Below are 26,838 nucleotides of genomic sequence, written 5' to 3'. Positions count from 1 at the left end.
TGCGTGTTCATGGGGCTCATGTTTGTAATCGCACACGCTTCAATCGAGTCAATTGATACTCACGATTGGGTATAATTAAAAATGAATCACAGATACATACTCAAAGATGTGATGTAATAATCATGTTTCTAATGAGCTTTTTAATCAATCATTGTCTATCATCGAGGTTTTCGTTAATATATTTATTATATTGGCTAAAAGCCTTTATTTGCGAAGTTAAATCAATCATTAGGCTTAATTGGGCCACATCCGAACAAAAATAACCATAAAGCTAGTATTTTAAATGAGATTTTCCACCACAGTAGTACCATTCGTATTAATTAATCTCTGCATGTGTGCTAAATATCGTCATGAGCGCATGACGTCTGTCCTCGGATTGAGCACGTTTAGCCGCTCACTGCATTTCCACGAACCAAACCGTCCTGGTTACACCTTAACACTCATGGTACAGCTTGTATGTAAATCATATGCAGGACACATTAGGGTGCATCAAACGCACCCTTTTTTGTGAAAGTTTGAAAAACGTAACGGCGATAGGACAGATGTGTTCCAATACATGAAAAAACATTTCTCTTTTTTTTTTTCAGAATTTTCGGTCATCATCTTGGGGGTCCACATCGGGGTCAAAGTTCAGGCACGCAGCTCCTGCGCATTTTTCAGAATAAGTGTTATTTTTCACTGTACAGTGATCAAAACTAAACTTGTATCTGGTGGTGAAATAATTCTGACATATCAATGTACTGCTCCTTTGATGTTCCAGTGATATAGAGCCAATCAAATTTTCCGGGAAACTGTGCCAACAAATTACAAGCCAACCATGTTACAAACATCACCAAAGGAGCAGTACATTGATATGTCAGAATTATTTCACCACCAGATACAAGTTTTGATCACTGTACAGTGAAAAATAACACTTATTCTGAAAAATGTGCAGGAGCTGCGTGCCTGAACCTTGACCCCGATGTGGACCCCCAAGATGATGACCGAAAATTCTGAAAAAAAAAAAAAGAATTTTTTTTTTCATGTATTCAAACACATCTGTCCTATCGGCGTTATGTTTTTCAAACTCGCAAAAAAGGGGGCGTTTGATGCACCTTAGGACACATGCACAAGGAGACATCGGTGTACTTTCTCATGCCGTAAGGACATGGTTAGACAACTGGCAAGTCCACATAGTAAAGATCATCTTGCACCATGTCTTGTTTTTAGTGTTGGGTATGCAGCTCATCGAGATTATAACATTGACCCAAGTCTTGCAGGAACCTTTTATTTATTTTTCATAGTCACACCACGATTGTTTCTATCCACAGATCCCCTAAAGCACCATATCATCACTTTGCCATCATTTCCAAAAGTAGCTCATATCATTCTGCCTGCTTGGAGGGAAGCCCTACGCCATGGTGGAAACGATGTTGATGGTGAGTGCTTGAGGCTGGGCTCATGTGGAGGAGGGAAACAGGAATATTGTGTGTGTGTGTGTGTGTGTGTGTGTGTGTGTGTGTGTGTGTGTGTGTGTGTGTGTGTGTGTGTGTGTGTGTGTGTGTGTGTATGTGTGTGTGTGTGTGTGTGTGTGTGTGTGTGTGTGTGTGTGTGTGTGTGTGTGTGTGTGTGTGCGCGCGCGCGCGCGCGTGCGTGCGTGCGTGCGCGCGCATGTGTGTCAACAAGTACAATATAACAACATGAAATAAATGTTCAACCCAGGTTGAAGTAATTTTCAAGGTGTGTATGAAGTTGTAAACAATTTTATTTATTTATTTATTTATTATTGAATTTACTTTTTGTAGTTTTTGTGATTAAATGCATTTTGTGATACCAAACATTGCAGAAAATAATCATTTATATCTCAGAAATTGCCTCCAACTCTCTAACTCTATGTCTATGACAATATGCAAATGCACAGTACACACACACACACACACACACACACACACACACACACACACACACACACACACACACACACACACACACACACACACACACACACACACACACACACACACACACACACACACACACACACACACGTACATATACGTATGCATACTCACACTGCTGCCTCTTCACATGCTTTTAAACTTCCCTTTGTGCAGGCTCTTTGCTGCTGCTGGTGTGGAACAAGTTTCTGAGTTTTGTTGTGTCTTCATTGGAAACTGGTGAGTCCTGTATTCTCTCCTTCCCAATTTGGAGTTAATTGTGTGGAGAAAATTTGAGGTCTTCTCGTATCTTCGAGGTCTTGGTGAGTGCGTTATTCCTGTACTGGATGAATTGGTGAAAGATTAATTACTTTGTTTCAACGATCTCTTGGTTCCTCATCGGAGAACGCAAATGGCTATGCACTGCAAGTCATCTACCTCCAAAGTTGAGGACATCTCCAGGAATGGCTGTGCAGGGGTGATTTCGATGGCTCCCTGTGTTTGTGGGGATGAATATGTTGGTGAGACAGGAACCTTAGGCCAACGCATCGCTGAGCATCGCAAGGCCTTTGAATGAAATGATCGTCAGCCATCTGCCGTTGCCAACCGTGGGCTGAAGGCTTGCCATATTCCACAATGGGATAGTGTCAGCATTTGGCATGCGACCCCCCTGTCAAGCCAGAAGATGTATATTTGAAGGCATGACGCGTGAAGGAAACTGTTGCATCACTCACCGAGGAGGTTGTTGACTTTCCATGATCATTTGGTACACCTATTTGGAAACGCACAACGGATACTCCATCGTGTCATCAACCCATATTCCCCATCATATAACATAGTACCCAATTTGGAAATATATTGATTTGCATTGTTGCATCATATTTAGCCACACATCCCCCCCCCACCCCCATTAGGTGTGGATTTTCATCCTGGCAGGGTGTCAGTCATCCTCCCCACTAGCAAAGTCAGTCAGTGAGGGGTGTCGGTTTCATCGTCGACAACCCAACAATGCAGCAGGTAGCACTGTGTTACATGTTACCACTGACAGTCCCAAAAGACTGACCTGACATCAAAAATCTTGGAAATATGAGTGAGGAAAGTAGGGGGGAAAAACAAAACATTTTGAGCGTTTTATCGTTTATAAACCGTTGCGGCCTGTTCCAACTCGAGTCATCGTTGAGCAGACCAAACAAAATGGCGAATTAATACCCCAGCGAGGTGCCCAAGGATGCGCCTGATAAAGGATCTAATTAAATAATGCCATTAATTATCTTCAAAAGGGGTGTTTTAATTAACCCAAACACCCAATTTTCACTCTTACACTTTACTTCCTTGGAGCTCCCTTAAGTACGCATGAAAAGTTTCAAGCTGCTCGGTTTAATGGTTATGGAGTTATGGAGGACACACACACACACACACACACACACACACACACACACACACACACACACACACACACACACACACACACACACACACACACACACACACACATTTATTAGTGTAGATATATGGTCGAGGCTTGTGGAAGTAAGAGCACATAACGGAAGGGTGAAAACCCCAACAGCAGAGAAGAAGTGAGAGTGATGTCAATAGGGGAGGGGAGGAACGACACATGGGGTGAACAGGCTGCATGAAGCACAGCAATCAGGGGAAAGCGGGGATGAAACAGAAAAGGAACAAACCAATTGACAGCGAACAAACATAAAAGGGTGAGGGATGGGGAGGAAATTACAATAACCTGAAAAATGGGAGTATTTGGGACAGAGGAGAGAATGGTTTTTGATGGAAGATGACCTGAGGCAGTGTTGAACAGTTGTTTCGGCGGAGGCCGTCTTGGAAATATGGTTTTCCCAACAAAGATCATGGTTGATAGTGAGGCCCAAAAGTTTGATTGATTTAACCTGTTGAAATGGTTTGTTTGGGAAGTAGATGGAAGTGTTTGACAGACGCTCGAGCCAGTGTTTGAATCCCGACCCAGCTATAAACTGTCATCCTGGTTTCTCGCAGGCAGGGTGATTCATCAATGCGTGTGCCGTCCCTTGGATGGACGTTAAATGGGAGTCCCGTCTCGCCCCCCAGATCAGTTGATGGACGTTAAAGTCCCATGGTGTCCTTCGCGAAGAGTAGACGAGCTATCGCTGACACTCCAGCCAAGTCACAAATCCCTGTTCTAACTTGCACTCCACCCCCTGCTCCCCACTTTCGCCCACCAAATGATGCTACCCACAGCTACGTGCTGCATGCAGAACAATAACAATAAAATTGTTTCTTCACGGCACAATCTAGGTTATGTTTCATTATATTTGATGGACGGATCCTTTTTTTTTTTTTTGAACCATTCTTGTGGATAGCCTACTGCTTTTGCAATTTGTTTTGCCTTCATAATATTGTTACGTTTGAGGGGGGGGTATGCATTCAAAGGGTAATTAGGATGTTTAATTAGGTATGCCATGCTGTTCGAGTTTACCAGGATCTCGATGTAATAAGTAGCAATTCAGTGGTGATAAGTTGTCTAGTAAATGTTCATTTCTTCAAGGGGGGGGAAATGATAATTGTCACGTAATTAGATAGGGACACGGGATAGGGTAAGTGTGTCTGCGTAAACCCCTTTTGGTATTCTCTGGAGACTGGCCGTGACGTCACAGGACAGTGCAGCGGATGGCTCCGCCCCGTGGTCACGATTGGCAGAAGGCAACGGCAGTGGGCCAATAAACGGCTCGATTGGAAGTGACGAGGACAGGAGGATACAAAGGTTCTGTTCGGGGTCGAAAAGAAAGAGGAAGAAGATCTGGACAAAACGATCGTGTTTTTTTGGTGGGGAGGCTGTTGCGCGGAGAGCATCCTTGTTGTTGTGCTGATTCGATCGTGTTCTTCATCGTGTCTTGGAGCCTTGCTGAGCCTCGTGCCTCACCTTGGTTGGCTCTGGGGTTCTGCTGACTCGGAGTTCGGGGTCGAACGGCGGGCGGACCTGCCTCCCTCTCCTGCTCGCAACTTGGCGCCAGAACTGGTTCCCTGGTGGCTGTGAGCGGACTTGGGCCAAGACCAGGAGGTCGACAGCACCACGGTTTCTCCTGCCCCCTTGACGAGAGCAAGGCCAGCTCGTCCGACGCCGATCCAGGGACAGTTGCGTCCACACCACGGTCCAGCCTGACCACCAGAAATAGCTACGTTTTGTGTGTGTGTGTGTGTGTGTGTGTGTGTGTGTGCTTGGCGCCTTAGAGGGTTTGAGATCTGTATATTCATTGGAATTGTCTGTGTTTTTCCCCACGCCCGATCCCACACCATCCCGTCGAATCGCCCCGGATCCCTCTTCTTGCCGAGTCTTGTTATTTCTGGTAATAATAAAAACAAATAAACATCATCAACTCAGTGAAAAGCGACTCGTGCCACCTTCCTCGTCCTGTTTGCGGTGGAGCGATTAGAACCGCCATGTTTGGGTTATAAATAAATAAACCGCCTCCATCGTTTCGGCTCATTCTACGTTGGCGGGACTGTTCAAGTCCCGTGGACGTCACAATATGTAATCTTCCACACCGCATGTGTTTAACGTTCAGTTGTTTTATTGTTCCAGTTAAGTGGTGTTCTCTTTGAGGTTCAGTTATTCATTGCATTGTGAGCGTAGTACCCATTCTTTGCAAACAGCCAGGAAGAAGGAACAGCAGGCAAGTGAACTTCTCGCCCTCCTGTTGAACACACTGAAGCAGATTGTCGAGCTGGAGTTCCTCCCACCCGCTGTCACCTTGGTGAGTTGTATGCTTGAGATGACTCTGAGTGTTGTCATTTGTTCCACCGTTATTTGTTTTGTCGTATTAAAACAGAAAATGAATTAATTTTGCTGTTGCAGGCATTTTTGGAATCTGCTGTGTACAAACTACCGCGGGCAGTTTTGGCATCTCCAGCCTATCAACTTGCCAACATGGATGTCATGCAGGTTTGTTTCTTTGAACGCCCAACGCCGGTAGGCTGGATAAAACCTTTCATACAGCATTACTCCAATTTAACTCTTTCTTTATTTTGTCCGAAATATCATTGTAATTTCATTGGAGAGTTCCAACACGTAATGTTGAAATCCTCGTTCTCTTATTGGTGTGTTTGTTTTAAAAAAAAAAAAAATTGCTTGCTATTAATATTTGAAACAAACGAACATGCTAAAAATGCTTCCTTCAGTCTTGTGTCTTTGGTATTACTGACAGACGTTCCACACAGGCATCGTTCAACTCTCTCTCATGATGTGACTGTATCTGTACAGGGGACGCCCGCTCTCTTCCTGGCTCAGAACCTATTCCACAAGCGACTGGTGGTTAACAGCTTCTCTGATGAACAGTAATTCTTCCACCCCTTCTCATCTACCACTTTCCCCCCATCCTTTCTGTTTTCATTTTTTGTAACTTCTCTGAATCCTCATGTCTCAAAACTAAATTTTGGGCTGTTTGGATGGCTTAGAGGTACGCACACTCGCCTCTAAGCTGTCTACCCTGGGTTTGAATCCCGACCCAGCTATAAAGTGTCATCCTGGTGTTTCACAGGCAGGGCGATTCATCAATGTGTTTGCCGTCACTCGGATGGACGTTAAACGGGAGTCCCGTCTGCTGGCATTACTTGGTGGACGTTAAAGACCCCATGGTGTCCTTTGCGAAGATGAGGCGAGTTATCGCTGGCACCCTGAACAAATTCCATATTCCTGCCCTATTTTCGTTCGTTATAAAATTTCATGAGTGGTCAGCCCGGTTGGAACCGTGAGCTGTTCAAAAAATGTTTTGGCCAAGGATCAGCCGAGCACGGTTGGTTGACTTTTGTAAAAACGTTTGGGCATTATTTTGATCGTCAGGCCTAGTTTTGAAGTAGAAAGATGCCAGGCAGAAGTGAGGATAACATGTGGTTACAGTCTCAAGAGTTGTCTCATCTGCAGGCCCTGACAAAGCTGTGGTCTTATGAGACTATGCATTGTGAGTTATTATCAAGCAGATGTAATTCTTCGTTCGATTTGTTAATAACGCAGCATAATACTTCGCAGCATAATACTTCGAGGTAACAATGTTTTTAGTTTTTTTTTAATCCAAGGAAATCCAAAATGGTTGTAACTGCCCATTGTTAACTCAAAAACTTTTTTTTTCTGCATACATAGTCAAGGCTCATGAAAGACCGAGAACACAGACCGAATGAGGACGCAACTTAAAAAAAGAACAGCAGAAGGAGAAGGGGGAAATTCCAACAACAGGGCGGAGAGAAAATGTACCTTGAGATTGATAAATAAGGGATGTGGATCGTGATGAAGGGTGATGGGTGGACAAGATGGTTACAGAAGATTTTGGGAGGGGCATGGAGTGGTTTTGTGGGTGTTGAAAATCTCATGGTTTTGGATGGGGGGGTGAGGGTGGGGGGTGATTTGAGATGGTAGTTAACAGCTGCCTTGAAGACCTGGTGGGAACAGTGAGATTGAAGAGAGTGTGGAAGTTGGTTTCACTGGTGGAAAAAAAGAGGTACAAATGAGTGGATGTGAGCAGTGGTTATGGATTTTGGAAGTTTCACGAGGAGGGGTTCGCTGATGGACCACTTGCATCCAGATACCTGAAGGGAGGAGGGGGTGGAGGGGACAAAACGCAGAGAGGACAGAGGGTGAAAAACAGAAAGGAGGTGGAAGAAAACAGAGGGACCACCAACCTGTTGGCGATGATGAAGTGAGAGGCCCATAGACTCTGCTTTGTCGCAAAATATTCCAGTGATCTTGAAGGTTTCCACTGTGTCAAGCTGAGCAAGGTGTGAGGTAGGGATGCCAGCCCAAAAGGGAAAGCAGTGTTCCATCAAGCTGTGGATGAAAGCTTTGTATGTGGATAGGAGTTCGGGTGTGCCAAGGAAGGACTTTGCACGATGGAGGATGCCTCATCAGCAAAGTCAGCAGTTGGCTTTGGAGACCAACTTTGAAATGTGGCTTGCCCAAATGAGATCATGGCTGATAGCGAGACCGAAAAGTTTTAGGGGGTGAACTTCAAGAGGTTAGGTCAGGTATGGGAGCATGCGCCGGAGTAGCACGTTGCTGCGTCCACTTTCCGCCGGTACTCCAAGGGCCTCCATCTGGTCATCCCCCAGGCAGATTCCTGCCCCATCCCCATCTCCTTGAGATATTGATCAATCTGCTGCAACCACGAGGCACGTGTTCAGCCCATTGGCCTCCTCCACTCACGAGGCTCCCTCGCTGAGAGAATCTGATGAGCAGGATCAAGGTCAGGCAAACGAGCCACATGTCCATACAGCTGCAGCTGACGCTCACGGACGATGCAGGCAACAAATCTCATTTGAGTATCTCTCAGCAACCGCTCGTTAAACACAAAGTCTGACCAGCGATAGCCAAGGATTCTCCGAAGAGACCTGGTACCAAAGGAATTGAATTTCTGTCTCAGATCCCTGGTCAGAGTCTAAGTCTCACATCTGTAGAGCAAGACTGGAAGCAGCAAGGACCTGAAGACTCGGACGTTTGTCCTCCCGCACAGGAACTGGCATTGCCACACCCCATGATCCAGTGAATCTATGACTCCCCAGGCCTGACCCAGATGTCTGTTGACCTCTGGCACTCAGCCAGCAGAGACATGAATATCACTGCCAAGGTAAGTGAATCTTTCTGTGACCTCAACATCCTCACCACAAACAGACACAGACAGGACAGCAGCATCCAAGCATTGAAAGCTTGGATCTTAGTTTTGACCCAGGAAACCCATAATCCCAGCGGCTCCAACTCCTCATTCAGCACCTCGAGGGCCCCCAAAAGGATATCTATCAAAGTCTCTGTAAAGATGACTGCCTCATCTGTGAAATCAAGGTCAGAGATCTTGACGTTCCCAAACGATGCACCGCAGCTTGATCTCTCCGACATCCTCCCCAGAATCCAGTCCCCACAAGTGCTGAAAAGGGTGGGGGCCAGTACACACCCCTGACAAACTCAAGTTACAACTGGAAGTAAGTCAGAGATGGTACCACCACATCTCACAGCACTCTCAGTTCCAGAGTATAGTTCAGACATCAGATTGATAAGTTTTGGTGGCACCCCACGAAGACCAATAATCCTCCAGAGGGCATCGCAATTCGCTGAATCAAACGCTTTGCAGAGATCAACATAGGCTGCAAGCAGCCCCTGCTGAAACTCTCATCTGCGTTCGGTGAGGACACGAAGAGCAAGGATACAGACAATCGTTGACCACATTAGTGTAAAGCCTGACTGCGCTGGACGCTGGTGCTCAAGCAGATGGTGGTGAACCCCATCAAGAATTATCCGAGTAAAGACCTTGCCTGGCACTGAGAGCAGCGTCACCCTTCGGTAGTTGTTGCAGTCTTGGTGATCACCCTTCCCTTTCTAGAGAGAGACAACAAGGCCCCTCTTCCACTCAGTTGGGATGATGCCTGTGTTCCAGGCACAGCACAGAACTGCATGCAACAACAGGAGTACAGCATTTCCACCAGCCTTGAGAAGTTCAGCATGGATGCCACAGATCCCTGGAGCTTCACGCATTTCAATCGGTTCACCGCAACCTGTTTTTCCACAAACAAAGGGGGATCACAGTTGATTAGAGGATCAGCAATAGGTATAGCAACACTCCTGATATCAAACTCAACAGCTGCTGGATCAGCCTGGTGCAACCACGCAAAGTAACCGGCCCAGCGGGCCTTCACTTCGGACTCCTCTGTCAAGAGCCGACCACCCTCTGCTCCAACTGCAGTACACCGAGGGATGGGCTTGGATGAACGCAATGCGCAAATTCCCCTGTAAGCGGGACGAGAATCACTTGACCACAGGTCATGCTCTACCCCCTGACAGATTCATTGCACATACGCCTCCTTGTCCACCCTTAGTGCATGTACAGTTTTACGCCTCAGCTCCCTGAACAGCTCAGTTCTGCCATTCAGCCTGGCCCTGCAACTGGTCAATGGTATCCAGTGTCCCTTGAGAGACAAAATTCTTCTTTGCCCTGCGGTGAGTTCCAAGACCTTCACCGTCAACATCAAGGACGGTGGTCTTGAAGGCACTGCACAACTCTTTAGGATCCCCCAAAGCACCCAGAACCCCCCGCCCCCCCAAATCTCCACTCACCCTGTTTGCAAACTCTCGAGGTACCCTCTCATCCTTGAGCTTACCAACATCCAGTCTTGGCTGGGATGGTACAATTCTCCTGGATTTAAGGTGCAACTTAAGAGTTACTACAACAAGCCTGTGGTCAGTATTGAGGAACTGAGCACTCCGGTGGACCCTGCAGTTCTGGATCCTCCTCCAGCGACCATCAACGAGCACATGGTCAATCTCCTTCGCCATACCAAGTGCAGCGATGAGCTTGTGGGTGCTGAAACCATGAACCAGCCACCCTAAATCCACTACTTTTTGCCAGGTCAAGGAACCTAGTGGTATTCAGGTTCACAGTTGCAGACCCATGTGACCAACACATGTCTCATTACCATCCCTTTCAGTTCAAGTCGATGCATTGAAATCCCCCAAGACTAGAAGAGTATCTCGCTTGGGGGACTGATCAACCACAGACTCGAGCGTGGCATAGAATGCGTCCTTCACGGTGAGATCACTCGGCACAGTCGGGGCATATTCAGAGACCAGGGAAACGACACCCAAGGAATAAAGAATCCTTCATCTCATAATACGCGCATTGACCGGTGTTACTTCAATTATCATTGGAGTCAGCTTATTGGACACAGCTACAGCAACTCCTTGGGCATGGTAACCATCAGAGCGACCAGACCAACAGTAGGTTGTAACCACCCACCACGGTCTCTCCACAATCCGGTTTCCGAACCTCGGAGTGCTGCAATACCGATGTCCAAACGCTTGAGCTCATATGATACAGAGACAGGTGATCATTCTCTCTTTGGGATCGGACATTCCAGGCACCACCCAAGAGACTGCCTCAGGTTAACCCGAGTAAACCGCCGTCTGGTGGACGACACCTCAGCACTACCCCGCGACACATGACTTCATTTGTTTTTGCAAGTGAAGTAGTGGCCAGAGCGCAAATCCTGCCACCAACCCCCTCGGAAAGGTAGCCCACTGCGGGAGGGATAGGATGTATTGATGTGGAGTGGAGCAAGGAGCGGGTTCCAGAAGGTGGGGTGGAGCCCAGAGTGCGCAGAATGAGGTCGAATCCTCTCGGGGGATGGGGGGGGGTACTGACCTGGATGGGTTCAACAACATGAATAGATGTGAAGGGGACATTTATTGTCGTGTGCTTGCAACTTCTGCAAAATGGATGCTTCAGAATTCCCAGACTGGATATCCTGCGAAAGATTTCATGGGTGGGGCGATGGATTTCCTGCAACAGGTGGTGAGAATGTTTTTGGTGAAAGGCATGGAGGAAAATTTGGCTGTGAGTGAAAAAGGAGGGTGGATGAACTAAATGTTAAGGAGTGAAGAGGTTTTTGGAAATATGCTTGTGAAAGAGAGGAGGAAGAGATCTTGATGATTATGATGAAGAATAAAAATGAATGGGTTTTTCCTGATGGAGTAATAAGCAGAGTAGGGCATCTTCAAGTACATTTTGGAAGTGTTTTTTTTTATATTTTTAATGCCTCCGCTGCCGAAGTCGCCCGAGTCGTGTTTTTTGGGGGTTGTCCGTTCATCCGTGATATGTTTTCGTTACCGCAATAACTTGAGAACAGCTGAAGGGATCCCAGTCAAACTTGGTACAACTATGTATCATGATGTAAAGATAAACTGATTCGATGATGAAGTCGAGAGGTCAAAGGTCATTCAGGTAAAATTTATATTACTGTGCTAACTTGTGAACCAGTGATGGGATTTTGACCAAACTTTGTATTCGTATATGTTATGCTAAGACGAACTAATTTAGGTTTTGGCATCAATAGGTCAAAGGTCAGAGGTCATGCCAGGTAAAAATGTGATACTTGAGAACAGCTGTTCAAATAGATTTAAATCAAACTTGGTACGACAGATGTAGATAATTTTATTGCCGTACGTAGCACACATGAATATTGCAGAATGACGATGGAATTATTTGAATACGAGTGCTCTCAAATAAAAGTATAATTTAACCAAAGAGAAAATCAGATTTGTTAAAGTCAAGATTAATGGTTTAAAAGTCAGACCACACCAGGGTAAAAGCTATTCCTGAAACGGTTGGTGGATGTTTTAACACTGCGATACCGACAGCCAGAACGTCGTGGTTCGAAGATGTTAAACGCAGGATGATTAGAATCTTTAACAATATTTTAGGCTTTGGCAAAACATCTCGATATTGAGATAACTTTGAGTGCAGGAAGGTTAACACCAATGATCCTCTGCACAACACGAACAACTATTTCCAACAACTTGAGGTCATGTTCTCCACCTGTGGCCTATCACTTAAAAAGTGTAAAATCCAGTTACAAATACAATGACACAGTCCGATATCTCTAAGTTTCGCAAATAGTTTTAGAGGGAATAATGGTATTGAAGGCCGAACTGTAGTCACCAAAAAGCATCCGAACATAGGTATTACTTATCCAGATGGCATAAAACGGTATGGAGGGCTCATGATACAGCGTCAACAGAACGGTTTAACCGATTAGCAAACTGAAACGGGTCTAGAGTTTCTGGAATTACAGACTTGATGTGAGACGGTATCAAATGTTCAATACATTTGATCATGACTGATGTTAGCGCTACTGGCCGGTCATCATTATGCACATAGCTGGAGACCTTTTCGGTATTTGTATGATGACAGATTAAAATTAAAAAAAAAAAACAGCTTTAGTGGCAGATTAAAAATATCAGTGAAAACTGCAGATTGCTGGTCTGCACAGTATATAACGGCACGAGATGGAATTCTATCAGGGCCAGTGGCTTTTCGAGCGTGCACACGAGCAAGTCTTACTCACTTCAGACTGGGAGACTTCCAGAGCGGCAGTCTCAGAATCAATTTCACGAGTTAGGCATGGTTCAATATTGACCTTGTCGAAACGGGCATATATGTCGTTTGGAGTGTCTGCAACTTGGCATCAGAGCTGTCAATTTCCTTGGATTTCCCCTTGTTCAATGTTATGGCCTGGAGCCCCTGCCATAGTCGGTGTGAATCCTTCTCATTGAATTGATCGTCCAACTTGTCTCTGCACTGCCGCTTGGCAGCCTTGATGGCCCTCTTTAGGTCATCGCGTGATCTTTTGCACATAGATTAATCACCTGCTTTGAATGAGTCAGCCCTTGCCTGTAGTTTGTCACGAATATCCCTGTTGAATCATGGATTTTGGTTTGGGTATCTCCAGACCAATTTAGTTGGAACACAGGTTTTGATACAAAACATCACGTAATGGGTTACAGGATCCATGTATTCATCCTGATTAGCAGACGAGTCATTAAATACATTCCAGTCTGTTGGCTTGCAACACCCTTTGAGCTGAACAATGGATTCTTCTGACCAGCACTGCATGGTCCTTATGACAGGCTTTGAGCACTTGAGTTCCTGTTTCAATGCTAGTATCAGGAAAACTGAAGCATGATCAGATTTACCATAGTGAGGGTGTGTTTCTGAATGATAAGCACCCTCGATTGTTGTATCGCAGTGGTCTAAAGTCTTATTGCCTCTTGTTGGATACGTGACGTGTTGGGAAACACCTTTTTGAGGTTGCAGTGGTTGAAATCTCCAGCAACGACTTAAACAGCATCAGAGTCGGAGTTTTCATAGCGAAAAATATCTGAAAGTTCATGAAGTGCTGTTATGGCATTGGCATGTGGTTGTCTGTCGACAGCAATCGGGATAACCGACGAGAATTGCCGAGGCAGGTCGTGGGGATGGCACTTGATTGCCAAACATTCCAGGTCCGGTGAACAAAACTGAAAAATGATCTCTTTTGGTTTGGGTAGCTGCAGATGCAGGAGGTGTTTTTCAAGAAACATACCCCACTTCCCTTTACTTATCAGTAATCTCCTTCGATCTGTCCATTCGATACACCAAGAGACCATCTGGTTGGATAGCAATATCCGGGATGTTGGCATCAAGCCACATCTCGGTTAGGCAGAAAGCGCAGCAGTCACTCGTATCACGTTGGTGTCGAATACAGCAAAAGAGTTCATCAAGTTTGTTGTCCATGGACTGCAGATTAGCAAAGTGAATACGAGGGAGTGGTGGTCGAGATGAACGGCGACGTAGTCTTGCCAAAACAGCTCCGCTTTTCCCACATTTGCGTGAACGGAGAAGTCTTTTATTCTCATGCATTTGGTGAAAATGTTATTTTTATCCACGTTCAGATGAAAAGTCACTTCATTAACTCTGCTCTGATGTCTAATAACTGCTGGCGGTCGTATACGATAGCAGCTACATCGTTTGGCACTAACAAAAAGGGTGAAAACCGTGAAAAATAAGAGAGCACGTCGCCATGCGTTGGCGCCATCGAGAAAAGTCCTCAAATACGTTCTTGCGTAACACAAATCCATGATAACTGCCTGAGTTTTATGATACAAGTATGTATGATGATGTAATAATGTGGGCAGAGGCATATCGGTGGACATCGCGATGTCAGAGTGCCGTTCTAGTTTTTAAATTTTATGAAGAGCTTTAAAAGAAAGAAAGGTTTTATTCAATTTGGGGATATTGAAAAGAAGGCTTTGGGAAATGAATAACTGAGCACTGAGATGAGAGTTTGGAAACCCCTGGTGTTGTTGTTGTTGTTGATTTTGTTTGTTTCAGAGTGATGTATGAGTGATATTTTTGAGTGAGGAGGGGAAATGGATTGAGCTGACTCGTGGTTAAGAGTTTCTGGGGGAGGTGGGGGGGTGGGGTGGAGGGGAGCAACAAAATTGGGTGGGGAAGAATAAGTGTGTTCACACAATGCTGCTTTTCAACCGACATTGTGAAAATATGGAAGTATTATGAATGTGTGGACTGTCCGTCGACAAATGGCAAACTAAGAAGACAAAGAGAATAATATCGTAATTAAGATAAACAAGAGGGAAGGGAACATTCGTGCTCCAACAGCATTAGCGTCAGTTGATTATGGGACCTGCATAGGTAGTGCTAAAAATTTCACAAAGGTGACAGAGTGGCGGCATCCAGATTCTGATTCAGCACGCTTGCGAGGGTCCGACACAACAAAAACAACTTGGTGTTTACCATAGTGCAAGCTAAAAAAAAAAATCCCTGCCTGTCATCTAGACTATGAGATCATGACCATTCGAGAGTGATGGGATATTATTGTTTTTTTGGTTGGAGGGAGGCTTGGTGTCAAAAAGAGAAAATTAATTTTGAGTCGATTCTGCTCCAATTGTTGGTTATACAAGTAATTGATCGTTATAAATGAATGCGGGTTTTAAATTTAAACTTGTGATTTAATTTTAATTATTTCTTTATTTGTTTGTGTTTTTTCTTCTTCGACTGCAGGTTTTTTTCTGTGGTTGAAGTCCTTGTTGGTTGCGTGTTCGAGGGTCCATCTTCGCCTTTGAGCTTTGTCGAGGCATTGCTGAGTTTAGCCACATGTGAGATACTCGGCAACGAGTCCTCGAAGGATGTAGCCAGGCTGTGGAGGATGATCATTGAACCCCTTTCTGAGAGAGTGCGACAGGTGTGCAACTAGCTTGCCCTTAAAGAGCGTTGTGTGCAAAGTATCGATCTGCTTCGGCTATTGTTTTGGGTGTGTGTGAGTGTGTAAATATTTTGTATGTGCTCCCAACCTCCACTCGTGTTGCAGACTAACGAAGTCAGTCAAGGGGATGCTTTGGATCACAACTTTAGTGCAATGACTCGAGCTTTGATCTTCCCCATCCAGCATCTCTTCGTGACGACAGGTGGCCTGTCTCAGGTGCTGAGGCTTGTTTCATTCCAAAATAATACACGTGTGCTCGTTAAATACATGGTGGTTCCATATTTTTGCAAATTCTATACATACTCCTTGTTTTGAATCACAAAGCATGCCTCTTCAAATCCCAAAATACAGATAATTTTTAAAAGTTCTTGCAACGTTTGTCACCTCATATTTCAGAGATTTATTTAGCGTTGCTCCATCTGTTATCTTAATTGACCACAAATATAAAATCATTTGTCACTTTCTCAAGAATGCCATTTTTTTTTAACACCTTCTTTGAATACATGAGGATCTCTGCTGACGGACCTCTGGAAGCTTGTACCTGTTGCTACGTTTGAGCCTGGGGAGTCACTGCTGCAATCTATCTGTCTAAGTTCTTCCCGACGTCTTTGTTCTTTGTTCCTTTCACACTTCTTTCAAATTTTTTCACATTTCTCTTTCTTCATTCCAATTCTTGCTTTTTCTTTTCTTTTATTTTATCTCTTTAACTTTCTATTTATCTCTTTCTTTATCTGTCTGTCGAAGGAGAAGTGAATTATTGCAGAAATTTTTCTGTAAGTCCTACTTGGCTGTGCCAGAATTGGTCTGAGGGTGTGGGAGTAGCGGCTGAAACCCGAATCCTATCCAGGTTCGTCCTGATGACTCCAATGCAGTTTTTGTTCTTGCATTTACTTTTAAAGAAACCACATGTGTCGCAATTCCACCAGTTGATATATTAGAGCTCTTTACATTCAAAATTGGTTGACTGTACCCCGCACCCCACACACTCAAACCTTCCCCCCACACCCTTCGCACTCAAACCTTCCTCCACACCCCACACTCAAACCTTCTCCCACACCCCACACACTCAAACCTTCTCCCACACCCCACACACTCAAACCTTCTCCCACACCCCACACACTCAAACCTTCCCCGCACCCCACGCACTCAAACCTTCCCCCACACCCCTATCTCTGCCCTTTTCACCCTTTCTTTTGCCCTCGGGCCAAAGTCATCTTCCATCTGCTTGAAAATGAGCCAACATCATTGCATTACAATATTACATGAAAAGGTGAAAAAACAAAACGGTTCCCCTTCACGACAGACCTATTAGCTTCTTTCCAATCATCACCAAGGTCACAGAATCCATCATCACAGTTGATATGAAATCTTTCATCTGACATCACCCATTTGGATTACATCATATACATCTACCCTGTATGTGCTGCTTCAACTCACCCAACAAAGGATGGAGGCCCTCAATGTCACATGAGATCAGGGCTGCGTCTCCAGAAATATATTGTGCTTTTGACAGTCTGGCATCCTGCTGTAGTCTCCAAACTATCTGCCTGCAGCATCAAAGGGCAACTCCACACATGGATTACTGACTTCCTTAATGGAGTTCTCCTCTCCCCTCTGGCCTGACTCCTCTGCCTCACATCTTGCTCAGATTGACTCCGTAAAACTAATCCTTTTGGACCCCCCTCCTCCCCCCCGTGATGAAGCTGAGTGTATGGGTCTGTCACTTTGCCATCACAGACAGGTTGGTGGTCTGTCTTCTACCACCTCCTTTCTGGTCTTGCACCCTCTGCTCTTTCCGTGCTTTGTCCCCCCCACCCCCTCCCCAGGTTTCTGCAGGGCACACACGGTCCTCCATCAAACCCTTTTATTTATATACATATATTTTTCTATTTATATATATATATATATTTTTATATATATATATATATATTATATATATATATATATATATATTTTTATATATATATATATATATTATATATATATATATATATATATATATATATATATATATATATATATATATATATATATATATATATATGTATATATCGGGGCGTATTATGTGATACCGGTCGTCTGTCCGTCCGTCCATCTGTCCGTTCCTGTCCACACTCTAACTCCCAAAGTTTTCAACTTTCACGTTTCATATTTGGTATATAGGTACAGACTGTGGAGACGGTGTGTCGCGACATACGTTCGTCATCGAAAGTGGTTGCCATGGCAACCAGGATGCTGTTTTCCATCTGTTCCTGTCCTGCACTCTAACTCCCAAAGTTTTCAACTTTCACGTTTCATATTTGGTACATAGGTACAGACTGTGGAGACTCTTTAGCTGCCGATTAACTGTTGGGATATCGTGCAAGGTGTGGACGATGATTGCAATGGTCATTATAATAAGGATGTAACGTGAAATTAATTTGTACTTTTTTAGCCCTTTCCATTCCCAACGGCATGTTTGATTTCATGTAATTTGACACTGTCTGTGCAATGTCCTTTATTTGTGCAGGATCTCCAGAATGAATTGATCAGTGATTGGACGAAGTTGTACCAAGCTTTTGCTCACTCTGCCGTGTCGGTCGTAACGGCCGAGGCCAACGTGTGGTGTGAGGAGCTATGTGTTCAACTTCTGCCACTGTTCACTTCGGAAGTTCTCACGGTTAGTGTGTGTCCTTCCAACTATCATCAGAACTTGTTTACTTGACTAAAAGTCTCAAACTTGACACTCATCCTGTTTTTTTTTGGAAGGAGCTTTGTCCTGGTGCCAATTGCATGTTAATGATGATGATATGATTGTCATTCATTGATTTAGAAGCCTGGAATACATATTCCTAATTTTTTTTTCTGCCTTCATCGATTCGAACCCACAACTCACCCCAAGAGAATCACCCTGTCATGATTGGATCGTCAGTTAAAAAGAAAAAAAACCCAAAAACTGAATTATACTCTTTATTCTTAAATACATTAGGTTACATTGGAATGTGCATGAAAGTCCCATGAATGAAAAACAGGACCACTAGACCTGTAGCACCCTGGCTTAATGTTGTTATCCAAATTTGGTAGTGTTCTGACTGGTGGGTCTGGAGAGGAATATATTTGAAGGAATTTACGCGATTTTCCAAATCTCTTTTACGAAATCCGACATTTTGACCTACTTAAAACCTTCCGGTCATGTGATCCGCATGACATCCACAATTTAACATCCCTACCGTGTCCTAATGTTGTAACCCAAATTTGGTAGCATTCTGACTGGTGCGTCTGGAGAAGAAGATTTTTGAAGAAATTTACGAAGTCGGCCATTTTGACATACTTAAAGGCATGTGACCGCAATGAGCTTTGCAATCCCTGTTGCCAGTCACGAGAGCAACGTTGCTGCCAAATTTCAGCCGGATCAGCCCAGCGGTTTGGCCGGAGAGCTCAAAAAAGGACATTAATGGACGGACGGCACGCAATGACAATACCTTATCCCTTAATGTAAATTCCAGATAAGCTAAAAATACAGTGCTGCTCACATGCCTTACAGTAATCATCCCATATCTAATTTGGTGTGTGCGTGTGTTCTTGAGTGTTTGACTTGTATGCATTCCTTAACCGCTGGACGGAATGAGTTTCATTTTGGTTGTTTGATTTGGTGTGTTCCTGGGGAGGTTTTTGGCGTTAAATTCATAGTTGCGAGGGTTCGTGAGATGGGAGACGATGCAAATTATCTTCGTAAATGTGTATTGTGTCGTACCATTCCCAGGTGGAGAGTATATTACAAGTCCCAGAAGTTTACAGAATTATCATAGTTTATCTGTTTCAAAACCTTGTAGAATTGAAAACTTCTTGACAATTGACATACATGCTCTGTATTTTGTGCACTTAAACCCATGGACGAAACAAGTTTAAAAGTGGTGGTTGTACTCTCGGTGTGCTGGAAATTGTTCCATTAAGTTGGGATGGCCATCTCCAACTTAGATGATTTTACCTTTATGCTAAAGTGGGGAATTATTATAAGTGGGTGAATTGTCATGGGCCCCTGCTAATGCATCCCTGCACCACTTGATAGACTAGCTTGAAAACTTCATGTTATCGCTCAAAAAACAAATTAAAAACTCCAGGAAGTTGTACAAATCATTCTGAGATGTGCCAATTATGTGTTGTAGTAAACTGAAAACAACAGCTCTCTTGCAGGCAAGAGGCAGAAACACACAATCTCACTCACCCTCGACCACCTGGAATTAGGTGAGATGACCTGGGAACTGGAACTCTAACTGAACACACCTTCTGGGCACCCCAACTGGACTGAGGACACTGACCCGTCGTGCACACGGGCTTTTGTCGGCCCCCATGACACCCCGCCCCATGAGGTTGCCACGCCCTGTCTCCCCCGCATGGATCAGTTGTAAATTGAGGGGAAACCCCTCCCCTTAGCCTCTGGAGTTGACTCGAATGTTCCAGGCTCTCGCCAAAAAAAAACCAACAAAACTCTTGCCTTCTCGGCGTTTTAGGGCCGTGATTCCCCAAAAGCTCATATAAGACAGATTACAAAGGAAAGAACATTAAAAAGGGTTTCAAGGAAGAAGTGGTGCTCGACACAAACATTGGAGAGTGAAGATTACAGCTTTCTATGCAAATCTTCTTCTTCTTCTTCTTCTTCTTCTTCTTCTTCTTCTTCTTCTTCTTCTTCTTCTTTCGGCTGCTCCCGATAGGGGTCGCCACAGCGGATCATCCGTATGATCCGCATAGTGATTTGGTACATGTTTTACGCCGGATGCCCTTCCTGACGCAACCCTGGTTGCCTCTTACGACACAGGGATATGGTACACCTATTTTAATCGGGGTATACACCGGCCCAGTATACTGGTACTCATTTCGCCGACCTCGGAAGGATGACAGGCTGAGTCAACCCCCTGGTGTATTAATTCAGTGGCCCAACGGGGCTTGAACTCAGGACCTTTTGGATCCCAAGCCGCTGCCCTAACCACTGCGCCAACACACCAGGCTTTAAGCTTTCTTTCTATGCATTCCCCATTTGCTTTCTATGCAAATGTTGACGCATAATCCAATTACAATTAAATGACCGCACTCTTAAGCTAATACATGCACTCAGGAAATAAATATTTCTAAACGATGCAATCTTAACCTCCACAACACTACCTCCACCTTTGTCCTTCAGACTCTCCCATGAGTCTGTTTTTGGAGGGGGGAGCATTTTTGGGGTCTGACTGCACTTTCCACACAAATGACTCCCCATCCTCATCTTCACCCGCAAGTCGCAATCAAAAAGTCTTATACCTCCCAAGTCTAATGTGTCTATCCTCTATTCCACATGCATGTACTCCACCGGATATTATTTTAATTGTATACAAAGTGTGGTTGGGAGCAAGGGCGTACGAAGCTGGTTGGGGGTGGGGGGGGAATATATGTTATGAATATAAAAATATATGTTATGACCCCCCAAAAAGCCAGCGTAGCTTTGATATTTCGGGTATTTTGACCATTTTTGATAAGCAGGGTGTCCCAAAAAAATATACAACTTTTCATCTGCAAAGAGCATGGTCATAACATATATTTAAAAAAATATATATATGGCTGGATAGAAAGCTGAAAGGTAGTTTTTTTTTTTTTGTATACCTTGGTCGAGGCTCGTATGAGAGCTAACACACAACTCACAGCAAGGAGGCATGAGACAAGAGGGGTGGGAGTGGAAGGGACAAAACAGTGGGGAACAGACACATTAGGTGAACTGTGGAAGGGAGAGGGATGGGGATGGGACGGGGAACATGGCGAAGAGAAGATGGACATTACAGGGACTTTCAGAAAGGAAAGCAGGGGAATTGAAGGAAGTGGGCTTAGGTGGATTATCGGGGGTAGAAAAGATCGAGGATTTGGATGGGGGAAGATAAGAGGTGGTGGTGAACAGCTGTTTTGAAAACCTGGAGGGAAGAATGGGAAAAAATAGAGTGAGGAAGTTTATTCCAAAGGCGGGAAAAAAGAGGAATGAAAGAGTGAAGATGAGCAGTGATTCGTGATTTTGGTAGTTTTACCAGAAGGGGGTTGTTGGCGGACCTTGAGCGCCCTGTGGAAATGTGGTGGGGACAAATCGCAGATAGAGCAGGGGGGGCAAGGCTGGAGAGGAGTCTGTAGAAGACAGAAAGACCACCGACCAACCTGCGGTGATTGAGTGAGAGGCCCAAAGACTCAGCTTCATTGCGGGAGATGCCGATGATTTTAAATGCCCTGGTTTCGACAGCGTGAAGCCGAGAACGGTGGGAGGCAGGAGCTCCAGCCCAGAGGGGAGAGCAGTACTCCATCAGGCTACGGACAAAAGCTTTGTAAGTGGTCAGGAGCTCAAGAGGGCCGAGGAAGGACTTTGCACGACGGAGGATTCCCAGTCGGCGACTGGCTTTTGAGGCGAGGTTGGAAATGTGACTTTCCCAGGAAAGGTCATGGCAGATAGTGAGACCCAGAAGCTTGAAAGAAAAGACTTCTTCCAGAGGATTGTTGAGAAAGTGGATGGGGGGGTTTTCTAAACGGTCCTTTCGAAGAGACATAGTGAGAGTGTGAGATTTGTCTGGATTGAAAGACATGTTCCACGTGTTGGACCAGTTTGTGATTTTATCCAGATCTGCAGTGACCGAAGAAGTTGCTGCTTGCCGGTCTGAGGGATGACAGATGGTACGGCAGAGGGTGGAGTCGTCGGCAAAGAGAAATAGAGGATTTTCCAGAGAGTCCGAGAGGTCATTGATGAAAACCAGAAAAAGAACAGGGCCCAGAACGCTACCTTGAGGAACTCCAGCCTGCACAGGAAGAGGGGATGAAAGAACTCCATTTAGGGCCACACGTTGACTGCGACAGGAGAGGAAGTCTGCGAGCCATGAGTGGAGATGACCTTGAATACCATGGGAAGAGAGTTTGGTGAGTAGTGCAGGGTGCCAGACTGTGTCAAAAGCACGTGATATGTCCAGGGATACGGCTCGGATTTCCTGTCTGGCATTGAGGACCTCCATCCATTGATGGGAGAACAGAAGCAGCATATCCAGGGTAGAGTGACCTGGTCTGAAGCCAAATTGATGATTGGAAATCAAGCCATTGGAGAAGAGGAAGGATTTCAGTGTCTGAAGCGATGATGGATTCCATCACCTTGCTGATGATTGGGAGAAGGCTGATTGGTCTGTCGTTGCAGGGATCTGTTTTTGCACCTTTTTTATGCAGGGCAGTGATGTTAGCAGATTTCCAAGCAGATGGCAGATGGCCTTGGGCAAATGAGAGGGTGAATAGAACAGAGAGGGTGAGCAAGAGCAGAAGAGCAGGCTTTGAGGACACGTGGGCTGATGCCGTCTGGACCGGTTGCAGAATCTGACTCGAGGTTTGAAAGCAAGCTCTCCACTTTGTCAGAAGAAAAAGATACAGAGTCCAGGGACAGTTGGGTGCGACTGGGTAAAGTGGGTAGAGATAGTGATGGGTTTAGGACACAAGATTTAGCTGCAAACACCGAGTTTAGAGATTCAGCTTTATCACGTGTGGAATCAGCAGTGCGGCCATTTGAGGTAAGGGAGGGGATGGAGGGGGAACATACACCAGAAACAGATTTGATTAAACGCCACCAGGATTTTGAGGAGGGAGAGAGGTTTGAGAGTTCAGACTTGAGATGAGAAAGATGTTGTTTTCTGGCTCTCCTGAAGGTAGATACACACTTGTTCCAAGCTTTGTGGAAAGAACTGAGATTGCTCTCAGTTGGGTTTGCTTTCCATGAGGCAAAGGCAAGTTGTTTCAGGACAACTGCCTCGCCACAAGCTTCAGTAAACCAAGGGCGGGAGGAAGGGTAGGACAACTGAACACGAGAGAGGATAAATCTGTGCATGAGGGAGAGCAAGTTTCTTTGAAAGAATTCCCAGGATGAGTTGATGTTTGAGAAAGTAGTGATAGGAGACCAGTCTGTAAGTTTGATGGCTGCTCGGAGACCCTGCCAGTCGGCTTGAGTGAAATGCCAGACTCGACGGCGGTGAGGTGGTTCTCTGATAACAGCCAGAGAGATGTCCACTTTAACAAGGACGTGGTCAGAAGAACCAATTGGAGCGAAGGAAGAGCAGCAGATATTGTCTGGAAAATTTGTCAAAATGAGATCCAGAAGAGATGGAGTACCATTGGTTGAGATCCGGGTCGGGAAGTTGACCGATTAAGTCAGTCCCAATGAGTCGCAGAAAGCTTTTGCTGAGGTGCCATAGCAGGTGCGAGAGGTACTCACACCTAGCCAACTGGCGTGATGACAATTGAAGTCACCACATAAGAGGAAGAGAGAGTTTGGATGAGAAGATAGAAGATGGTCCATGTTTTCGGATGGTGAGGTGTAGATGGAGTCATCACTGTTCGGTGGACAGTACAGTACACATATAAACATGAGGTGGGAGTGGAGGGGAAGCCGAAGCCAGAGGTATTCCTGGGGGTGTGGGGGAGTGAGAGCAGTGCATGGAGAGTGAGGAATAGAGTCTTTGATGAAGAGAGCAACACCTCCACCAGGACGAGGCTCAGGTCTGTCATACCGTAAGAGGGAGTAACCGGGGAGAGATACTTGGGAGTCAGACACGTCTTGGGAGAGGAAAGTTTCTGTTAGGCAGATAATGTCTGGTTTGTCAGTGGCAACCTGTATGGAAAGATCTGAAAGGTTTGAGCGAAGGCCCCGGATATTTGAGGTCCACACTTTTAATGAAGAGGTAGGGGAGGAGGCTTTGGGTGCAGGAGGGGGAGGGGGAGGGTAGGACAAGGGATGAGGGGGGCAGGTAAGGAGGGTTGCTGAAGGAGTGTGGGGTATTGGAGAACAGCGAGGGGAGGGGGCCGAATGAGGAGGAGAAAAGGCTCTGTGGTGCTGGGGGAGAGGGGGACAAGAGACAAGGAAGAAGGCAGTTGAGGATTTGAGGAGGTGAGTGAAGAGATGGAGGTGAGAGCGCAGTGGAGGGAGGCAGGTTGGTGGATGAGAGGGGGGAACTTTGAGAAGGATGAGTGAGGGGATGAAAGGTGGGAGAAAGGTGAGGGGGGAATTTTTGAGAGAGGTGAGAGGGAGGCTTGGAGGGAGAAGAGTGGGATGGTTGCTTTGAGAGTGAGAGTGAGGAGTGAGGGGGGTGAGTTGGCACTGAAGTTGGAAAAAAAGAATGGTTGATGGAAAGCGAACATCCATGGCAAACTGTGGTTTTTAAAAGTTTTAGGTCAGAGATGCGGTTTAACACAATTCTTCATGGATGCAATGAAGGCGAATTCAGAGCATGGAGAGAAAAAGCGCTGTAATAGTTGGATTTTTTTAGGCAAGGAATGAGGAGAGGTCGAAATGAGAGCAGTCTGTTAAAATAGCAGAAGAGTAGTGCATTGTGAAACAGTAAAGAGTACCACATGTGTGAGAGAGGAAGATGAAGCATTATAAGATCGTTTTTGTTGTTAATATTAATGTTTGAGAGAGTTCAACAGATTAGGTCATGGAAGTGTAGAACAAAAAATCGAGGAAGAAGACAAGGAGGAAGTTAAGAGGAAGAAGAAGAAGCAGAATCGGGAGAAGGTGAGCGTGTTGTTGTTGTTGTTGGGTATATGTATGTATGTATATATATATATATATATATATATATATATATATATATATATATATATATATTTATATATACATATGTATTTTTTTTGAGATAAGAAAGAGATTCGTTGGGAGAATGGGGGATGTTTGGAAAGTGGGGAGGATGAAAATTGAAGGTAATGGGGAGGATAGAAATTGAAGGTAATGAGGAGAAAAAACAAACAAAACAAACAAAAAAAACGATCGAACACCGAGTGGAACCGGTAGGCCTCAAACCTAGGCCAAGGCCTAGGCCTCAAACACCAGGTAAGAACGTCGACAAAAATACTCACAAAATAGCACGATTTTTGAAACAAAACCGAACTAGGAACACACAGTAACATGTAGATAGAAAATTAAACAGTTAAAACGGGACAAATAACAACCGGAAACTTAACTTTAAGAACGTCAGCAGGGAGCCCCGAAGGGGACCTCTCGTCGCTCCAAAACCAAAACCGGAGAGGTTTATTGTACCAATGTCAAAATTGCCACCAAAATTTAAATTTTGGTTGAGAATCGTCGTTTTCTTTTAGACCACATGTTCGACGTAGGCTCCACGTTGTCCGATCACTGCCTGCAAACGCGTTGTCATGTTCTCCATCACTTTGGGAAACGTTTCCTGAGGAATGTTCTGGATTTCTCTGTGGATGTTTTCCTTCGGCTGATCAAGAGTCTGAGGCCTAGGGTTTCCATAGATCCTGTCCTTGAGATACCCCCACAAGAAGAAGTCTGGAGGAGTAAGGTCAGGGGAATACGGTGGCCACTCAACGTCTTCGTAGAGGGAGATAAAGCGGCCCTCAAAATGTTGGTTGAGAAAACTCCTCGTTTCCCTGGCTGTATGGGGCGGTGCCTAGTCTAGTCGTTTGCGTTTCTGTTGATCAGTAAGCACCATTTCCGTTTGAATTTTGTATGGAAAGGCATGAATGTCGTGGCGAAGGATCCTCTGAACGGTGCTCTTATGAATGTCTGTCTCGGCAGAAAGTTGTCAAATCGATTTTCTTGGATTCTGAACGACCGCCTGTCTCACCATTTCCACATTTTCTTCACTACGCCCTGTCCTCTTCCGACCACTGTGACCCTTGTGAAGATCACAGATGGTTCCCACATTGGTAAACTTTGCGATGGTGCACTTTATTGTCCGGAAATTTGGTGCATGTCGCAAGTGGATACCGAAATGTCTCGAGTAAAGACGTTGCACCTGTATGACACTATTCGTCTGTTGCCAAAGTTCAACAATTTTCATCCGTTGTTGTACGGTAAGTCTTTGCATTTTTATGGCGCTTACTTGGTATCAAAATATACTTCAGGTCTCTGCAACAAGAAATGAAGCATTAGTGACAAAATTACTGCTTTTTTAGGATCAAACGAAGCATTTTAAAAGTTGTATATTTTTTTTGGGGACCCCCTATGTATTGTTACGGAAATGGCCCTTAATGGGACTACTAAGAATAGGATTAGCTCAGTTTCCCCATTAAATTAATGTATAGATAGGTTGTTTGGTAAAGTGTACGATAAATGTGTCGGGAGGTGTAAGAGACTGTTTTTATGCTCATACGGTGGTGAAACGAGAGATCGCTCTTGTTCCTTCCTCATCCCGGATAGGCCCCGCCCTGTCACTGACGTGAAGGGTGTGGCCTGGAGAGGCAGTGACACGAGGGGGCGGAGCTTTTTGGCAGAGTCGCCGAGAGAAGAGAGGAAAGAAAAGGAACAAAAGATCGGTGTGTGGAGATAGTGAGCTCTGAGTTTGGGCGAGCGTCGGTCTCAAGGGTGCTCAGGTTT

At 45.1% G+C, this 26,838-nt stretch overlaps 1 protein-coding gene across 5 annotated transcripts in view; it reads left to right on the top strand.

Annotated features, from left to right (window-relative positions):
* LOC147027472 (uncharacterized) overlaps positions 1–26,838 on the top strand; it is a 144,494-nt gene that overhangs the window by 48,931 nt on the left and 68,725 nt on the right. For all 5 annotated transcript variants that reach the window (XM_085876926.1, XM_085876923.1, XM_085876925.1 and 2 more), the window contains 8 exons: positions 1,311–1,418; positions 2,094–2,156; positions 5,562–5,662; positions 5,764–5,850; positions 6,169–6,242; positions 15,281–15,461; positions 15,588–15,698; positions 17,992–18,141. In XM_085876926.1, coding sequence (XP_085733052.1) covers positions 1,311–1,418; positions 2,094–2,156; positions 5,562–5,662; positions 5,764–5,850; positions 6,169–6,242; positions 15,281–15,461; positions 15,588–15,698; positions 17,992–18,141 — 875 coding nt within the window. The remainder of the gene's footprint in view (positions 1–1,310; positions 1,419–2,093; positions 2,157–5,561; positions 5,663–5,763; positions 5,851–6,168; positions 6,243–15,280; positions 15,462–15,587; positions 15,699–17,991; positions 18,142–26,838) is intronic.

The sequence above is a fragment of the Eptatretus burgeri genome, chromosome 4, assembly GCF_056783735.1.
Source record: "Eptatretus burgeri isolate ZD-2024b chromosome 4, Ebu_testis_v1, whole genome shotgun sequence".
Taxonomy (NCBI): domain Eukaryota; kingdom Metazoa; phylum Chordata; class Myxini; order Myxiniformes; family Myxinidae; genus Eptatretus; species Eptatretus burgeri.
The sequence above is the reverse complement of the archived record's forward strand: the minus strand, read 5'-3'. Positions and strand labels throughout refer to the sequence as shown.